This window comes from Felis catus, chromosome C2 (genome assembly GCF_018350175.1).
Source record: "Felis catus isolate Fca126 chromosome C2, F.catus_Fca126_mat1.0, whole genome shotgun sequence".
NCBI classification, from domain to species: Eukaryota; Metazoa; Chordata; class Mammalia; order Carnivora; family Felidae; genus Felis; species Felis catus.
Window position 1 is genome coordinate 74,059,944 of NC_058376.1, and position 15,609 is coordinate 74,075,552.

At 42.4% G+C, this 15,609-nt stretch overlaps 2 protein-coding genes across 10 annotated transcripts in view; both read left to right on the forward strand.

The window, feature by feature from the left end:
• The window catches only part of ATP13A3 (ATPase 13A3), a 146,552-nt gene extending 140,481 nt beyond the window's left edge, over positions 1–6,071 (forward strand). For 7 of the 8 annotated variants that reach the window (XM_045037111.1, XM_045037110.1, XM_019839963.3 and 4 more), the window contains one exon: positions 2,578–6,071. In XM_045037111.1, coding sequence (XP_044893046.1) covers positions 2,578–2,775 — 198 coding nt within the window. In that variant the 3' untranslated portion in view covers positions 2,776–6,071. Of the gene's footprint in view, positions 1–76; positions 720–2,577 lie in introns of those variants that run through there. The other variant, XM_045037113.1, reaches the window with a different exon arrangement.
• A 3,811-nt stretch (positions 6,072–9,882) lies between these two features.
• Positions 9,883–14,868, forward strand: GP5 (glycoprotein V platelet). Of its 2 annotated transcripts, none has more exons than XM_023260293.2 (3): positions 9,883–9,984; positions 10,523–10,638; positions 10,967–14,868. In XM_023260293.2, exon 3 carries the CDS (start codon positions 10,992–10,994, stop codon positions 12,678–12,680), a length of 1,689 nt encoding a protein of 562 aa, XP_023116061.2. In that variant the 5' UTR covers positions 9,883–9,984; positions 10,523–10,638; positions 10,967–10,991; the 3' UTR covers positions 12,681–14,868. The 2 variants fall into 2 exon arrangements, with proteins under 2 accessions (XP_023116061.2, XP_023116062.2); XM_023260294.2 differs by having other exon boundaries at positions 10,523–10,621.
• The last annotated feature ends 741 nt before the right edge of the window (positions 14,869–15,609 follow it).

Consider the following 15,609-nt stretch of genomic DNA (forward strand, 5'->3'; position numbering starts at 1 on the left):
AAGGAGTTCTATTTAATTGTGATTCTGTTTGCAATGAAATTTGTTTTAATTTTATTGCTTGCCACACTTTCTACAGGTAGGAAACAGTGGATATAGGTATATATGTGTCTATTTGTGTGTAGTGTATGTGTGTGTCTCTTAAATTTGGAGACCCTGGGCTATGATTTTCCTTAACTCAGCATGCTATGCTTGCCACATTGCCCTTTAACCTGGATGGCTCATCTGGACAGACAAGGCCTAGCTTTTCTTGCCTTTTTTTTTTTTTTTTTTTTTTTTTAGTCTTGTGGTCCTTTAACAGTGCTGTAGGCTGTAAAATAAAAAGTGACAGCTTTTGGATTGATTTAGGAACAATGATCTTTCCTACAATTGCATTGAAGAATTAAACACCTTTGGGAAAAGATAGATCCAAGTAGTGAGCCTCACCTCAGGTTAAATGTCAAGGGTTATTGTATATGTGCTTGCATGACATGTGTATGTGGAAAGGAATTACAGTTGACCCTTTAACAACACACGTGTGAGAGGTGCTAACCACCCCCCTCACTGCGCGGTCCAGAATCTGTGTATAACTTTTGACTTGTCAAAAACTTAACTACTGATAGATAGCCTACTGTTGGCCTTACTGATAAAATAAAGTTAACACATATTTTGTGTGTTGTATGTATCATATACTGTTATTTTTACAATAAAGTAAGTTAGATAAAACTTGTGACTACAGAAATCATAAGGAAGTACTGTATTTATCAAAATGTGCATAATCGGACCTACACAGTTCAAACCCATGTCGTTCAAGGGTCATCCGTATTTGTTATTTGGATCACCTTGAGAATCCTATATCTAGTCTCTTCTGTATCCTAATGCCAAATATTTTCTTGTAGTCTTGTTTTAAGATGATGATGATAAACTCTTTTTAGCTATGACAGTAAAGACGCTACTAGATAAATGATCTCCAGCATCTACCTGCCCCCCAACCCCCTGCACCTTACTTGTGACCACAGTTTGTGCCTGTGAATTCCTGGTACCAGTGCAGCTTACCATGTTTGTTGACAAAATAAACTAGAAGACCTTTAAAATTTTTTTAAAGTTTTTAAAAAAAATTTTTTTACTGTTTATTTTTTATTTTTTGAGACAGAGACAGAGCATGAACAGGGGAGGGGCAGAGAGAGAGAGGAGAGAGAGAGGAGAAATTTCAGATTCAATTTAGAATCTGAAACGGGCTCCAGGCTCTGAGCTGTCAGAACAGAGCCCGACGTGGGGCTCGAACCCACGAACTGTGAGATCATGACCTGAGCCAAAGTCGGATGCTTAACTGACTGAGCCACCCAGGCGCCCCATTAAAGTTTTTATTTTAAAGTCTTTTTGCTGCTCTCCACTGGCCAATTTAGAGACATATGTTTCAAAACCTGTGTTACAGCAAATTTGCCTCTCTCAATGATGAAGCCATTTGGGTGTTAAAATTAGAATGTTGTCTACCTCGGTTATGTTACACTTGCGTTTTGTGAGATTGCCTCCGTTGAGATTAAACCTACTCGTAGTTTGATGGCAAAACAAAACAACCTGGGATTTAGATTTTGCTTTGGAGAAGCAACAGCCAAAATAATTAGAAATTGACTGTTGATCTTCAGAGGTGATCTTCACAGGTCTCTGAATAGTCATTTTAGTTACCTGATTTCAGGTTTAGTTATTTATCAATTTCAATATCAATTTCAATTTCAATTAAGACCAGTTCTGAGGGCCTATATTGAATTTACATTTTTGTACAATTACTAGGGACTGCTTTCTTGTTCTTCAGAGACTGTTTATCTAAGATCACATTCATTAAAAACATCAGGATTGATCCAGAAGGATTTCAGTGCCAGCAGAGCTTTTTATTACGAAATAATTCTAAGAAATAGTACTCAATTTACCTTTTCAGAAGTAATTTTCTGTGTACTTCTTTCCCATAGTGGAACACCAGGGGACACTATAATTATAAAATGAAAATTTTTTTATGTTAATGAAAGTGTGTTAAAAGAAGTGATTGACAATAAACATGATATAAATTCTAATTTTGACCTAACAATATTTTCATCGTGCTTCATTTTTTGAAAGGTGACATTCACTAACAGTAACAATAATATTTAACAATGCTTTCTTCCAAAAAATGATCAGCAGCTAAGTTGCCAGGAGGAATGGTATTAAGAGATAATTTGAGATAGAATATGAGGGTCTCTATATTAAATATGAAAAATGTTTTCTTTCTGAATAGTTTAAAGTTATTCTTCGTACACTTGATGTTTTATGTGTTATAGAATTATAAAATCCAGATCTGCAAATTTTTTAAAAAACGTATCTGCACACAAGAGGATAGGTACATAAAACTAAATAAAATGAAATTGCATTGATAATTTAAAAAATCTTAAAAAATATGTTCCTAAATAATTGAAAGCTGACCTCTTTTACTTGAGTTTTTTTCATTTGTCATATGCAGAAGTCATTTCCTCTTACTTTTCTGTGTTGATGTACTGTGCTTTAAAAAACGTGTTAAAAACAAGCAGCCCTTAATCTACTAGTGTGTTTTTCCCCCCCTTATTTTCTTAGGCGTCAGTGGATCGGTGGGGGAAATGCTGCTTGTCCTGGGCCCTGGGCTGTAGAAAGAAGATACCAAAGGCAAAGTACATGTATCTGGCTCAGGAGCTCTTGGTTGATCCAGAATGGCCACCCAAACCTCAAACAACAACAGAGGCTAAAGCTTTAGTTAAGGAGAATGGATCATGTCAAATCATCACCATAACGTAGCACTGCGTCACTCTCAGTGGTATGCTGGTAGCAGGAGAATGTAATTTCCGGACTTTCCGATCCTGTGCGTCAGAATGGCACCATTTCAATTTATGTCTCTTCTAGTATAGCTGATTTGAGAGGTGTTTTTTTTTTGTTTTGTTTTGTTTTTTTTTAAATAAGACAGTTGGCCTGCCAGTTAAATTCATAATCAGTCTGTAAAGTCTTATGTCTGTGTTCAGGAACTACATATTACATATATTTCCAGAATTTTCTTGTTACCCTCAGTGATGCTCTTTAAATAGGGTACAGAAGAAAGTTGATATTTGATAGGTTTTTAGACATCAGCTTCTGAGACTTGGTTAATGCGTTTAAATATATTTTCACAAACCCTTATCAGAAAAAGCCCTCATTTATTTACCACCCCTAAATTTGTGATTGATAAATAAAATGGGTGTTAATTAGCCTCTAGTGAAAATAGGTAGAAAGCCTGTTTTCATTTGATTCCAATATTTCTTCCAAAGAATTCCGTATATACACAGACCAGTTCCCTTTGATAGCCTAGGGGTGAGTTTTATGATGTTGCTTATAGAACAACTCAGGTAATTTCCATTTACGGTTTTATAATTTCTGTACAAACTGCCTGAGTTTTATTTTTCTAATCAGCAAGGTGCTTCACTGCCTTCTTCAGATGTCCCTCAAAGCTATTGAATGGATCTTGTGATTTGTCTGCTGTCAATAGTACGATTTACTTCAGTTAAATGTTGTAGAACCATAGAACCATTCTCACTAGGAAAAAAAGATTATTTCCTTTGGCAATAGATATAGATCTGTCTTTCTAATATCTCTTCATAGCTGTTTTTTCTCTCAGGTTTTATCATTTTAAAGATTTTTCTTTTCTTCTAGGTTTTTAATTACTTAAAGACAAGATAATAGTGAGTTGTTGTTGTTTTTTTTTTTTTTTTGAGTTTTTTGAGTTAGACTTTTACCTCCTAAAAATTTTAAGGGTTGATATAAGTCTCCTATCAATAATGAGGCTTAAAAATGAGTGGTTTTGAATGACTGCTACTTTTTCAAAGCAGGATGAACTTGGTGAATTTGTTTTATGCCATTAGATGGCGCCAGAGGTCAGAGCTTATTTTGGATTGGATGTTTACAAAGGAGCATTTTTTTGGTTGTAAAAATTTCTGGGGGGGAAAATTGAAATAAAGTTAAGACTAGACATTAATTGAGCCAAAAGAAATGTGAAAAAGATTTTTCGCCTGTTTTATCTGGTTAATGTTTAAATTTTAAACAAAATTAAAGTAACTTTAAAAATGCCTTTCTAGGTAAGATCCAGCAGCTTGGCAAAAGCCCACAGTTACGATAAACAAGGAAACTGATATTGCTATAAAATGGACACTAAACTGCTAAAACTGTGGGGCATTATCCTATGTTCTTCCTTAACTGGTAGCATGCTTGTGCTTTCCACTTCTAGCTAATCATTATTTTCCTGATAGATACGTACCAATTTATCAGATGTTAGCTGGAACTATAGAACCACACGGTTCTCATTTCTTATGCTGCAGAGACCTGAATGATGTTTGGTAACTATAGGAAAATGTAAGTTACACTCAGGATCACTGTTATTGCTTATTGCCACTGATGAATGATTCTTATAAAAATACAATCGAAGTTTTCCATCAAAGAGTATGATATGATATTAATACACCTTAGGTAAGAACAGTTGTTCCATGAATGATTCTATGAAGCTATGCATCTTAGACCTCTTGAGCTGTGATTTAGCACTGTTTTCTATAGTTACTTATCTCGATCATTTTTTAATTTCCACATTCATTTCTGATATGTAAAAGTGTTATTCTTAAGTGATTTCCCAGAATTGTAAATTTTATTATTTGATTTAAATGCTGAAGCATATAATTAAAGTAATTGCTAAATAGCAGCTTAAAAATCCAGTTATCGGATTGTATTTAACATCTTTAAGAGCATGATCATAAAAAGCTATATTTTTTACACCCTTTTTTTTAACATTTAGATTTTATAAGGGTTTTATATCTCATTTGTCCATATGTTTTCAAAGGAATGAGGTTTTTAGGTAGGTGGAAAAGCATTTGTAGGAAGTTACATTTCAACATAGACAAGGTGGGTTGCTCAAGTTGTAATTGATGGTTTCCAGAATGTTATTTGAAGAATGTCTGTGAGTCCAGGTGTGGATCCTACTCAGTGCCATCGATAGACTGAGTTCTCTCTCTGTAGATCACCATGACATAGTAATTTTGATTCTGAATTTCACATTAAATTATTTGAGTGTATACAGACCTAAATTTAAAAATCTGTACATATATTATTTTGATGTATTAAAGATTAATAAATATTGCCGATTTAAATTTTATTTATGCACATACTTAAAGGACAGAAATGTCCAGGAAAGTAATTGTTAAATAATGATATGTAACTTTTTAACTTTTTAAATAAATAACAAGATTTTTAATGTGTGTCTCCCTCAGGGTTGTTTAAAGTTTTTTGTTTTTTTTTTTTTCCTCCCTCAAATATAAATAGTGGTAACTATATGTTTTGTATCTTCTAGCACCAACTGCTGTAAAGCAATGCTGCAAATAATGCTTGAAGAAAAGTGGCTAAGCCAACAACAAAAGAAATACTTTTTATATTAGTTTTATAATTCTTACATTTGAGAGCTTTCCAAATTGCACTTGGATTTAAACAGAACTGTTGCAGTCTTGACTCTTATTTATTTTGTCTCCCGTGTTTGTGAAGATACTGCACAGTTTCAGAGGCATGGTAAATAACACATCATTGTCTATGTATTCTGTTCCCCAGCTGGCTATAGATCCACTATCCAGAGAAGAGCAAAATTCAAGCTTTAGAAAACATTCTATAAGATCTCACGCATGCAATTTTGACATATCTGAAAATAGGTTTTTGTATATTTATGGTGGGAGGTGGTTGGGAACTTTTGACAAAATGTGGGGTGTTAATTTTTGTACAGTCTGTGGGCATTTACACATATTTTTAATGTAATAAAATTTGGTAATTATGTGCACATTAAATTAATAAGATAGTTACTTCCTGTTATGATTTGTGAATTCCCTAAGACTTTGGATTTTTTTAAGTAACTTTATATCAGAAATGATACTGCATCTTTATATTTTTTAAATTGTATTGCTGCTCAAGAATGGTACCCTGATGTCAAAAAGGCATACATTCATAATTGTACATTCAGCACTGTAAATAACCTTATGAAATCTTTTTTGGATTGAAAGCTATTCAAAATAAAAATTTAAATGATTGAAATGACATTTTTTTTTCCTGCATCCTTCTACATTTGTGTGCCATTTAGCTATACAAGTACTGCCCTCTCTGGATCTGCTTTCCTACTTAATACTTCTCCATTTCCCCCCCCCCCCTTTTTTTTTAACTTTGGATTTTTGAAGGGAATAAATACCACATCCCACATATTTATCACATCGTGTGTGTGACCATCCTGTGGAAACCCATCTGTCAGATACAATGTAGAATCAAAAGTTAACAGTGTAAGAAGGTCTGAGGGAAATAGTGAAATACAAGACTGGAGGCTTATAATCTATTAACAGTTGGGAAGATCAAACCCAGAGCTAATGCTACGTAAAACATTGGGAAGATCAAACCCAGAGCTAATGCTACGTAAAACATGGTAAGTTTGAAGCGAAATGGCAGCTGTGGGTGCAAAAAGAGCATTCCAGGGAGAGAGAAACTGTTGAATTAATTACTTGGTGCTAGAAACCCCAGAGAAGGCAGGGTTTGTGCTGGGCCAGGAGGTCTCTCCGGACGTCATGGGTCCTACAGGAGATGTGCGTCCTCTGCTGTGGCCCGTGTGGCTGGCTGCGGTGTGATGGATTGAATGGATGGTGTGAAGGTTTAGTTTGAGTCCACATTCTTTCCATTCACTATGGTTGTGTAGCAAATGCCATGTCCCCACAGCCTGTGTGTGTGGGCACCACCGTCCTGCATGTCTCTATCTTCCCTGTGCGTTGCTTCCAGTTGCCATATTTTGAATATGTATTGCAGGGAAGGAGGGAGCTGTAGGAGTCTGGATGAGACTGTCAGCGTTCAGAGTGCCCTGGTCTCTGAGTCACCATCCACCGAGGAGAAAAGCCTATCTCATCCAGGCAGACAGAAAGGCCAAATCTTACAGGCCAGGGTGACTTTTATACAGGTGCCTCTTAGGACAGCAGATTTCTAACCTGTTCCGTGAATCCAAAATACGAAGGACGCAAAACACTGGAGCCATCAACTTCATTCGTTGTTCAAAATAACTTCTCGGGGCATCTGGGTGGCTCAGTCGAGCGTCTGACTTCAGCTCAGGTCATGATCTCACGCCTTGGGGGATCCCTGTTGTCAGCCTGTCGTCGCAGAGCCTGCTTCAGATCCTCTGTCCCCTCCCCCACCTGCGCTCTCCCAAAATAAATATTAAAAAAAATACTTCTCAGTATCCCATCCAGATTTTCAACGAATGGACTCACAATTTTCCTCTACCGTCTGCAACTTCCATGCCCTTCTTGGGCATTCGAATGTCCTGCTCTCTTCAAAGAATTAACACTTGGAGGTCATTCTGATTGGAGTGCTTCCTGAGGAAGTAGGCCACAGAAGCCTACCAGAATTTGACACGAAGTCTTATGCTGATTTAAAATCTATACAAATCACGTATATATACTGTGTTGCCCTTGTTATACATCATCCTGTTAGACACCAACACTTGGCAGCTCTGATTTTTCCAAAGTCCACATGGCATTCCATTGCATGGGTATTTTCATAATTTAGATGACTACTTCCCTGTTGATGGTCATTTAATTTTATTTTTCTGTTACAAACAACCCTGCAGTGTTTTTGTGCACAGTTTTGTTTTTTTTTTAAGTAGGCTCCACACCCAATGTGGGGCTTGAACTCATGACCCTGAGATCAAGAGTTGCATACTCTACTGACTAAGCCCATAGGTGCCCCATTTTGTGTACAAATCTTAATGAGCATAGACACAGGGTGTATTTTTAGCAGTAGAACTGCTGGACAGAGGATGTATATGTATATTTGTAATTGGTTGATACCGCTAAATTTTCCCCCAAACGTTTGCTCCAATTTATAGTTCTACCACTGTAGTATGAGAATGTGTGTTTCTTCACACTTCATAAAGTGCTAGATATTTGCAGTTTTTAAACATAAAAAGGTTATTTCAGTATGGTATTGGTACAGGGGTTATTAAATAGCCCAGAAACAGACCCACACATTCATGAGATGGTTGGTTCATGACTGTGGTAACATTGTTGTTCTAATGGCAGAAGGAATTGATTTAATTATATATAAATGGGGCTAGGCCAGCAGATTATCTTAGTGGGGGGAAAAAAATGGACTCAACTCACACATCATACACAAAAATGAATTCTAAATGGGTTAAGGATCGAAAAACAAAAGACAAAACTATAAAACTCAGGCATTATAGGAGATTTGATGGGGGGAGGAGGAGTGGAGGATTTATTTCAATACAAAAAAAATCATAAAAGATTGATAACTTTGGCTATATTAAGACAATATCCGGGGCACCTGGGTGGCTCAGTTGGTTAAGCATCTGACTTTGGCTCAGGTCATGATCTCATGGTCTGTGAGTTCAAGCCCCACATCAGGCTCTGTGCTGACAGCTCGGAGCCTGGAGCCTGCTTTGGATTCTGTGACTCCCTCTCTCTCTGCCCCTCCACCCCCACTCATGCGCTTGCGCACTCTCTCTCTCTCAAAAATAAACATCAAATTAAAAAAAAAAAAGACAACATCCATAAAAAGACATCATGAAGAAGATGAAAAAGCAAACTACCAACTAATTGAAGATAATTGACATCTATAACTGACAAAGGATTAGTATCCAGAATATATAAAGAATGCCTACAGTTCAGTTTTCTGAAAGACTTAAACATACATATTTGCATATAGGAAAATGGGCAAAAGAAAAGCACCCAAATTTTTTAGAATTTGAAGCACAAGTGAGCATTAAAAATATGCAAAGATGGGGCACCTGGGTGGCTCAGTGGGTTACATGCATGACTCTCGGTCTCTGCTCAGGTCATGATCCCATGGTTTGTGGGATCCAGCCCAGTATCAGGCTCTGTGCTGACAGTGGGAAGCCTGCTTGGGATTCCCTCTCTCTCCCTCTCTGTCCCTCCCCCGTGCTGTCTCTGTCTCTCTCTCTCTCAAAAGTAAATAAACTTTAAAAAAATATGAAAAGATGCCCAAGTTCATCATTAAATGGGGGAAATGAAAAAAACCGCCCGGAGACAATTACTTCCTATGAATGGTAAAAATTAAATTTAAAAAATCAATTCCAGGTATGGGCAGAGGTAGGTATGAAGCACAGGAACTGCCACACACTAGGCATCATATATTGTACAACTACTTTGAAATGCAGTTGGACATTCCTAAATTAAATTGAACATGTGAACACTCTTCAACTCAGTAATGCCATTTTTTAACATATTCTAGAATGTTTTTAGCCTTATTATTTCTAAGAAGAAGAAGAAAATGAGTGGAGCATTGGAGAATGTTCTTTGCTTTATTGTTCCTAAATGGGGAAGAGAAGAACTGGAATAAAGAATTGGGGGGCACCTGGGTGGCTTAGTCGGTTAAGCGTCCGACTTCGGCTCAGGTCATGATCTCACAGTTTGTGAGTTCAAGGCCCGTGTCGGGCTCTGTGCTGACAGCTCGGAGCCTGGAGCCTGCTTCAGATTCTGTGTCTCCCTCTCTCTGACCCTCTCTGCTCTCACTCTGTCTCTCTCAAAAATAAAAGTAATGATAAAATTAAAAAAAAAAAAAGAATTGGGACAGCATGGCAAGAAAAGGAAGACTCGAAGTGTGGTCCATTTGGGGTATGGCTGCCACAATGAGCCCACCATGTCACTAAACTTTCCTAGCATCACAGAGTCATCATGTGCTATTTTATGGAGAAACTTCTCTCCTGCTCTTATCATTCCTTTGACAGTAAGACTCAGGTTACAAATGGTCTCTTCCGTTTGAAGATATCTGTCATTAAAAACCAGAATATGCCCTCTGAGATAAAGTCCTTTCCATGACTTTTATTCTGGTAAAGTCTTTATCCTCAGGATGCAAGGATACTTCCCTCTTCCTTTGGAAAGTGTTGAATCACAGGCAAAGCCCTAAGCCTTTCAGTTGCTTTGGGGTGCAGCACCATTTCAGGTAAGGCCAAATACTTTAAAAATTAGGGATGGGCAACTGGAGGGCTTGGTTAGTCTATATGTGCATAAGATATGTGAAATTTAGTACAAGAAATGATTTGTGTACAATTCCACTTGGGAAACATTGTTTTGGCAGATTAGTACTACTGTGCATATTTCACATGTACTTCAATGCCACGAGTTGGTATTAATTTTTTGTTAAGCATCTTAGGAATGATAGCTCCCTGTCAACAATTCTAGCTCTATGACCCTGGGTAAGTTACGTACCCTTTCTGTGTCTTAGTTTCATCATCCTTTAGCTGGGGTTAAGAATAATAGCTACCTCATAGGGTTAGCGTAAGGAGTGAATGAATTAATGCAAATCAAGTGCTGAGAACCATGTATGGCATAACGTGATAGATATTACCTGTTTTTCTCACTGTGGCTAAATAGAGGTGTTCGCTATTCGAGGGTGTTATTGTTTTTGTAGAATAAGTACCGTGCATACAGCATGAGTGTGGTAAAAGGAATCAGGTGGTGGTTGCTGTTGTTTTTTACAGACTTTGCCGTTCCCTTCACGACTGCTGGTTATAGCCACCCCTGGGTAAAGGCGAGAAGATCAGGGCTCTCTTCACCGTGGGCACTGCTCAGTGATGCATGTGAGACATTCTTGAATGTGAGAATAATTATTTTCATCAGTTCTATGTAAGGATTTTAAAGTATTGGCTTTGAAAACGCTTTAACTTTAAGGCTTTAAACTGAGAGTAGAAAATCGGTAGAACAAAAGGATGAGACCTCGCAGTGTAGAATGAAAGTCTTTTCACCACCCCCTCCCCCCCATCCCCCCCCCCCCCCCCCGCCCCAGGAAAATCTGCATTTCTAAGAAAAGAGGGATACTTAGTTGTATCTGGGTAACACTTAAAGCCAGTGATAATCCTGGTGGAAGGCTCTTGCCTCCTCAGGGTTGCAAGATCCAATGTGAGCGTTTTGTGTGTCGCCTCCAGACCTCCCGCTGCGGCCCTTGCAGACATGCTGAGAAGCGCCCTGCTGTGCGCGGCGCTGGGGCTCCTGCGCGCCCAGCCTCTCACCTGTCCCCCCGCCTGCAAGTGTGTGTTCCGGGACGCCGCGCAGTGCACCGGGAGCAGCGTAGCGCGCATCGCCGAGCTCGGCCTGCCCGTCAACCTCACGCACATCCTGCTCTTCCAAATGGGCCGCGGCACCTTACAGAATCACAGCTTCAGTGGCATGACCGTCCTGCAGCGCCTGATGCTGTCGGACAGCCACATTTCCGCCATTGCCCCCGGCACCTTCGACGACCTGATAAAACTTAAAACCCTGAGGCTGTCCCGCAACAAGATCACTCATCTTCCAGGTGCGCTGTTGGATAAGACGGTGCTCCTGGAACAGTTGTTTCTGGACCGCAACGAACTAAAGGACATTGACCAAAACATGTTTCAGAAACTGGTTAACCTGCAGGAGCTCTTTTTGAACCAAAATCAACTCGCTTTCCTTCCTGCTCGCCTCTTCACAAACCTGGGGAACCTGAGAGTGTTGGATTTATCGAGAAATAATTTGACCCACCTGCCCCGGGGATTGTTTGGCGCACAGGCTAAGCTGGAGAAACTCGTGCTGCACTCGAACCAGCTCGTCTCTCTGGATTCGGGGCTGTTGAGTAGCCTGCGTGCCCTGGTGGAGCTGCAGCTGGACAGAAACCGCATCCGCTCCATCGCACCGGGGGCCTTCGACCGGCTCCGGAGCCTGAGCTCCTTGACGCTTTCCAGAAACCGCCTGGAGTTCCTGCCCCCGGCCCTCTTCCTTTATTCGCACAATTTGACTTTCCTGACCCTGTTCGAGAACCCGCTGGAGGAGCTCCCGGAGGTGCTCTTCGGGGAGCTGGCCGGCCTGCAGGAGCTGTGGCTGAACTGCACGCGGCTGCGCACCCTGCCGGCCGCCGCCTTCCGCAACCTGAGCGGCCTGCGGGCGTTCGGGGCGACCCTGAGCCCGCGTCTGAGCGCGCTCCCCGAGGACGCCTTCCGGGGTCTGGGCGAGCTCCAGGTACTCGCCCTGCACTCCAACAGCCTGGCCGCGCTCCCCGGCGGCTTGCTGCGCGGCCTCGGCGGGCTGCGCCGCGTGTCGCTGAGCCACAACCGGCTGCGGGCCCTGCCCCGCGCGCTCTTCCGCAACCTCGGCAGCCTGGAGGGAGTCCGGCTCGAGCACAACCTGCTGGAGACCCTGCCCGGAGACGTGTTCGCGGATCTGCCCCGGCTGGCGGAGGTCCTGCTGGGGCACAATCCCTGGCGCTGCGACTGCGACCTGGGGCCGTTCCTGGCGTGGCTGCGGCGGCACCCGGGCCTCGTGGGCCGAGCCGAGCCCCCGCGGTGCCGCGGCCCCGGACCCCGCGCCGGCCTGCCGCTCTGGGCCCTGCCCGACGACGACCCCGAGTGCCGGGGCGCCCGCGGCCCGCCTCCCCGCTCCGCCGCAGCCCCCGCGGCCCCGGGCCACACGGCCTCGGTGCCCGACAGCTCGGAACCCCGGGCCCCGGCGCAGCTCGTGGCCGACGGCAGTCGCCAAGACCGCAGCCTGTTCTGGGGTCTTTACTTCCTGCTTTTGGCTGCTCAGGCCGTAATAACGGGGGTCATCGTGTTTGCTATGATTAAACTCGGCGGGCTCTTTCGAAAATTAATCAGAGAGCGAGAGAGCGAGCGAGCTTTTGTTTGAGTCAATGGGACAACCTCGCCGCTAATTAAAACGTGGCCAGAGTACTGTCAGCGGTGGCTCGGGGGAGAATCCGGACGGGCTGCTGCTGTCTTCCTCTCCGCTCTCCCTCCCCTCCTCCCCTCCTCCTTTCCTTCTTTCCCCCTCTTTCCTCAATCCCACCTCCCCGTCTCCCTCCTCCGTCCCTCCCCTCAGCAGGCATCCTTGTCTGCCTTACAGGATGGATTGTTCTCTTAAGCTACTTTGGAAAAGCAGAACTCTTGCAGCTCCTTCCTTCGTCCTGTCTTTTTCTCACGTTGTGTGTCTCAGACCCGCGCACTATTTGGGGGAGCGCTGGGTTTCCTTCGTTCAGCGTTTATTTTCGGAGGAGGCCTCCTCTGTGATAGGCGGGAGACAACACAAAGCCTTCCCACCAGGAGCTCGGCCCCCAGGGAGAGAAGCCACGAGGGTCAGTGGTGCGGGCTAAGTGAGGGGCAGCAGGAGAAACCGGCAGGAGGAGGGGACTGGAGCAGAGGGACCCTCTGCAACCCTCTGCTTGCGCCAGGAGGAGCAGCTCCCCAGAGGTCTAAGTGCCCAGGGAGTAGGGGCCCTGGATCCTCGGAGTCCCTGTCCGTGCTGGCGACCACTGCTCTGCCCGCCTGTTTGCCTTCTCTGTTTCTCCTTGCTTCCTGCATGGGTGAAGCGTGTCATTGTGACACTGGGTTGGTTTCCATTTCCTGGCACTAAATGCTACCTCATTTCACAAGCATTTATGGAACACCTAACATGTGACAGCTGTTCATGAATTTTAATGATAAGCTTGGTTTCTAGTTTATTATGGTGGCATCACGTTCTCAATTAGTCTTCCAACTGAGGGCCATAAAGCTCTTATTGCTTTAATTGGATGTCTGTGCTCTTGAGAAGCAGTGGTTTAAACATGGGCCGGACACTGGACAATTGTGGTGTCAAATCCCACCCCCACCAACTGCACAGGGCTTTGGGCAAGACACCTAAACTCCCTAAGCCTCTGGTGTCCTCCTGCCTGGCAAGGGATAAATAGTGCCTGCCTCACAGAGTTGTTGTGAGAGCTAAGGGCAATAAAGCGTGTGCTGACTTCGCCCAGTGCCCTGCATACAGTCAATGCTCAATAAATGTTAGCTCTTATTATTAAAGAGCAAGCAATTATTACTGCTGTCATGATCGCTGAAGAAAAGCTATGAGCTGGTTTCTTCTCTGTGCATTTAAAGGTGAGAGCAAACTTTCTCAGATGGGAGATTACATTCAATCACTTTGTCTTCCCCTTGGTTGGTCTTGGCCCTGGGTAGTCGGGCTCTGTGCTCACAGTCCCGAGCAGTAGGTCCTCTGAACACCAACCGTTGTGGAGCAGGAAGGGCTGGGTTCCTGGCGTTGGTAGGCAGACTTCTCCTTCAAGACCAAGTTCAACTGGTAAAGCCTTCCATGACTGCCCAGGCAGACTCAAGTGTTCCCTGTTGTGTCGTGTACTCTCCTCCCGGACTACCATGCACTAAGCACCCTCAGCACCCCTGTCCGGCCTGGCTCACCCTTCCCTCTAGGGCATGTGTGTATTAATGTGACCCCTGCACTGCAGGCTTCTTGGCCCGACCTTGTCTTATTTATTTTGACTGCTCCAAAAACTGAAACTTACCCAAATCATGAAACCCAGACTTTTTGATGGAATGTGAACTCTAGTCCTAACCACTGTGTTCTTGGGCAAGCTACCTAGCTCTCAAAGCCTCTGTTTCTTCACCTGGGGAGTGAGGATAATAATGGCCCATACCATTGTGGCAAGGATGAAATGACCTAACCAAATAGTAAAGCCGGTGACTGGTGCGTATGGAGCTCAACAGAAGTTGGCTATCCTTATGATTAGCTCTTTCAGAACACACAGTGTTCTAACATGCCTCAGGGCCTTTGCATATGTTCTTTCATTCAGCAGCTATTTGTGGAGTGCGTCCTCTGTACCAGGCACTCTTCTAAGTGCAGGGAGAGAGCAGAGCATAGAGCAAAGTACACGCTTTACATTTCGGTGTCCCCTCCAACGAAAACATCTCCCTGGAACTCCTGGCCATTATCTTCAAACATTCAGAAGAGTATGGAGAGCAACCTTGGATACCTCAACCAGCTTTATAAAAAGCTGCTATATTTGCTTCAGATATTTTTTTTAACACAATAAAATATGACAAAGTTGCAAGTGCCTGCCTGTATCTCTTCTCTGTGCTTGTTCCTCTACCCTCCTTAGAGGTAAGCTACTTAATACATTTGGTGTTTTGCATTCTCAGTGGTGTTTTTTTTATACTCTTGCTACACCTGTCTACAACCTTGAACAGCGGAAAGTAATGCTTTGCCTTTTTAAAACGTTTTCTATAAATGATGCGACTTGGCATGTAGCATGCTTCAAACTTTTTTTCTCTGGGCTCACAGTTTTTTAAACAAGTTTGTTTATTTAATCTCTACACCCAAACTGGGGCTCAAACTCATGACCCTGAGATTAACAGTCGCATGCTCTTCTGACTGAGCCAACCAGGCGCCCCTCACATATTTCTGAGATTTATCCGTAAGAAACATTTGGCTTTCGTTCATTCATCTTAATAAATGCATAATATTCTGTTGAATCAATTTTCCACAACTTACTTGTTCTATCTTTGATGGACATGTATTCCCATTGTGTTTTCTTTTTTCTTTTATTCCCCATTATTCCACATCCTCCTCAACTATGATAATACCATAATTTTGAATTTTTGTAAATCTGATAGGCGTGGAATGGTATCTCATTGTTGATTTATCTTACATTTCCCTGATAACTGGTGAAGTTAACTTACTTTTTTTAATGTTTATTTATTTATTTTTGAGAGAGAGAGAGAGAGAGAGCACAAGCAGGGGAGGGTCAGAGAGAGGGGGAGACACAGAATCTGAAGCAGGCTCTAGGCTCTGA

Bases quoted from the DNA above. Each gene is read 5' to 3' on its own strand.
- GP5 (XM_023260293.2), top strand. From the start codon at position 10,992: ATGCTGAGAAGCGCCCTGCTGTGCGCGGCGCTGGGGCTCCTGCGCGCC.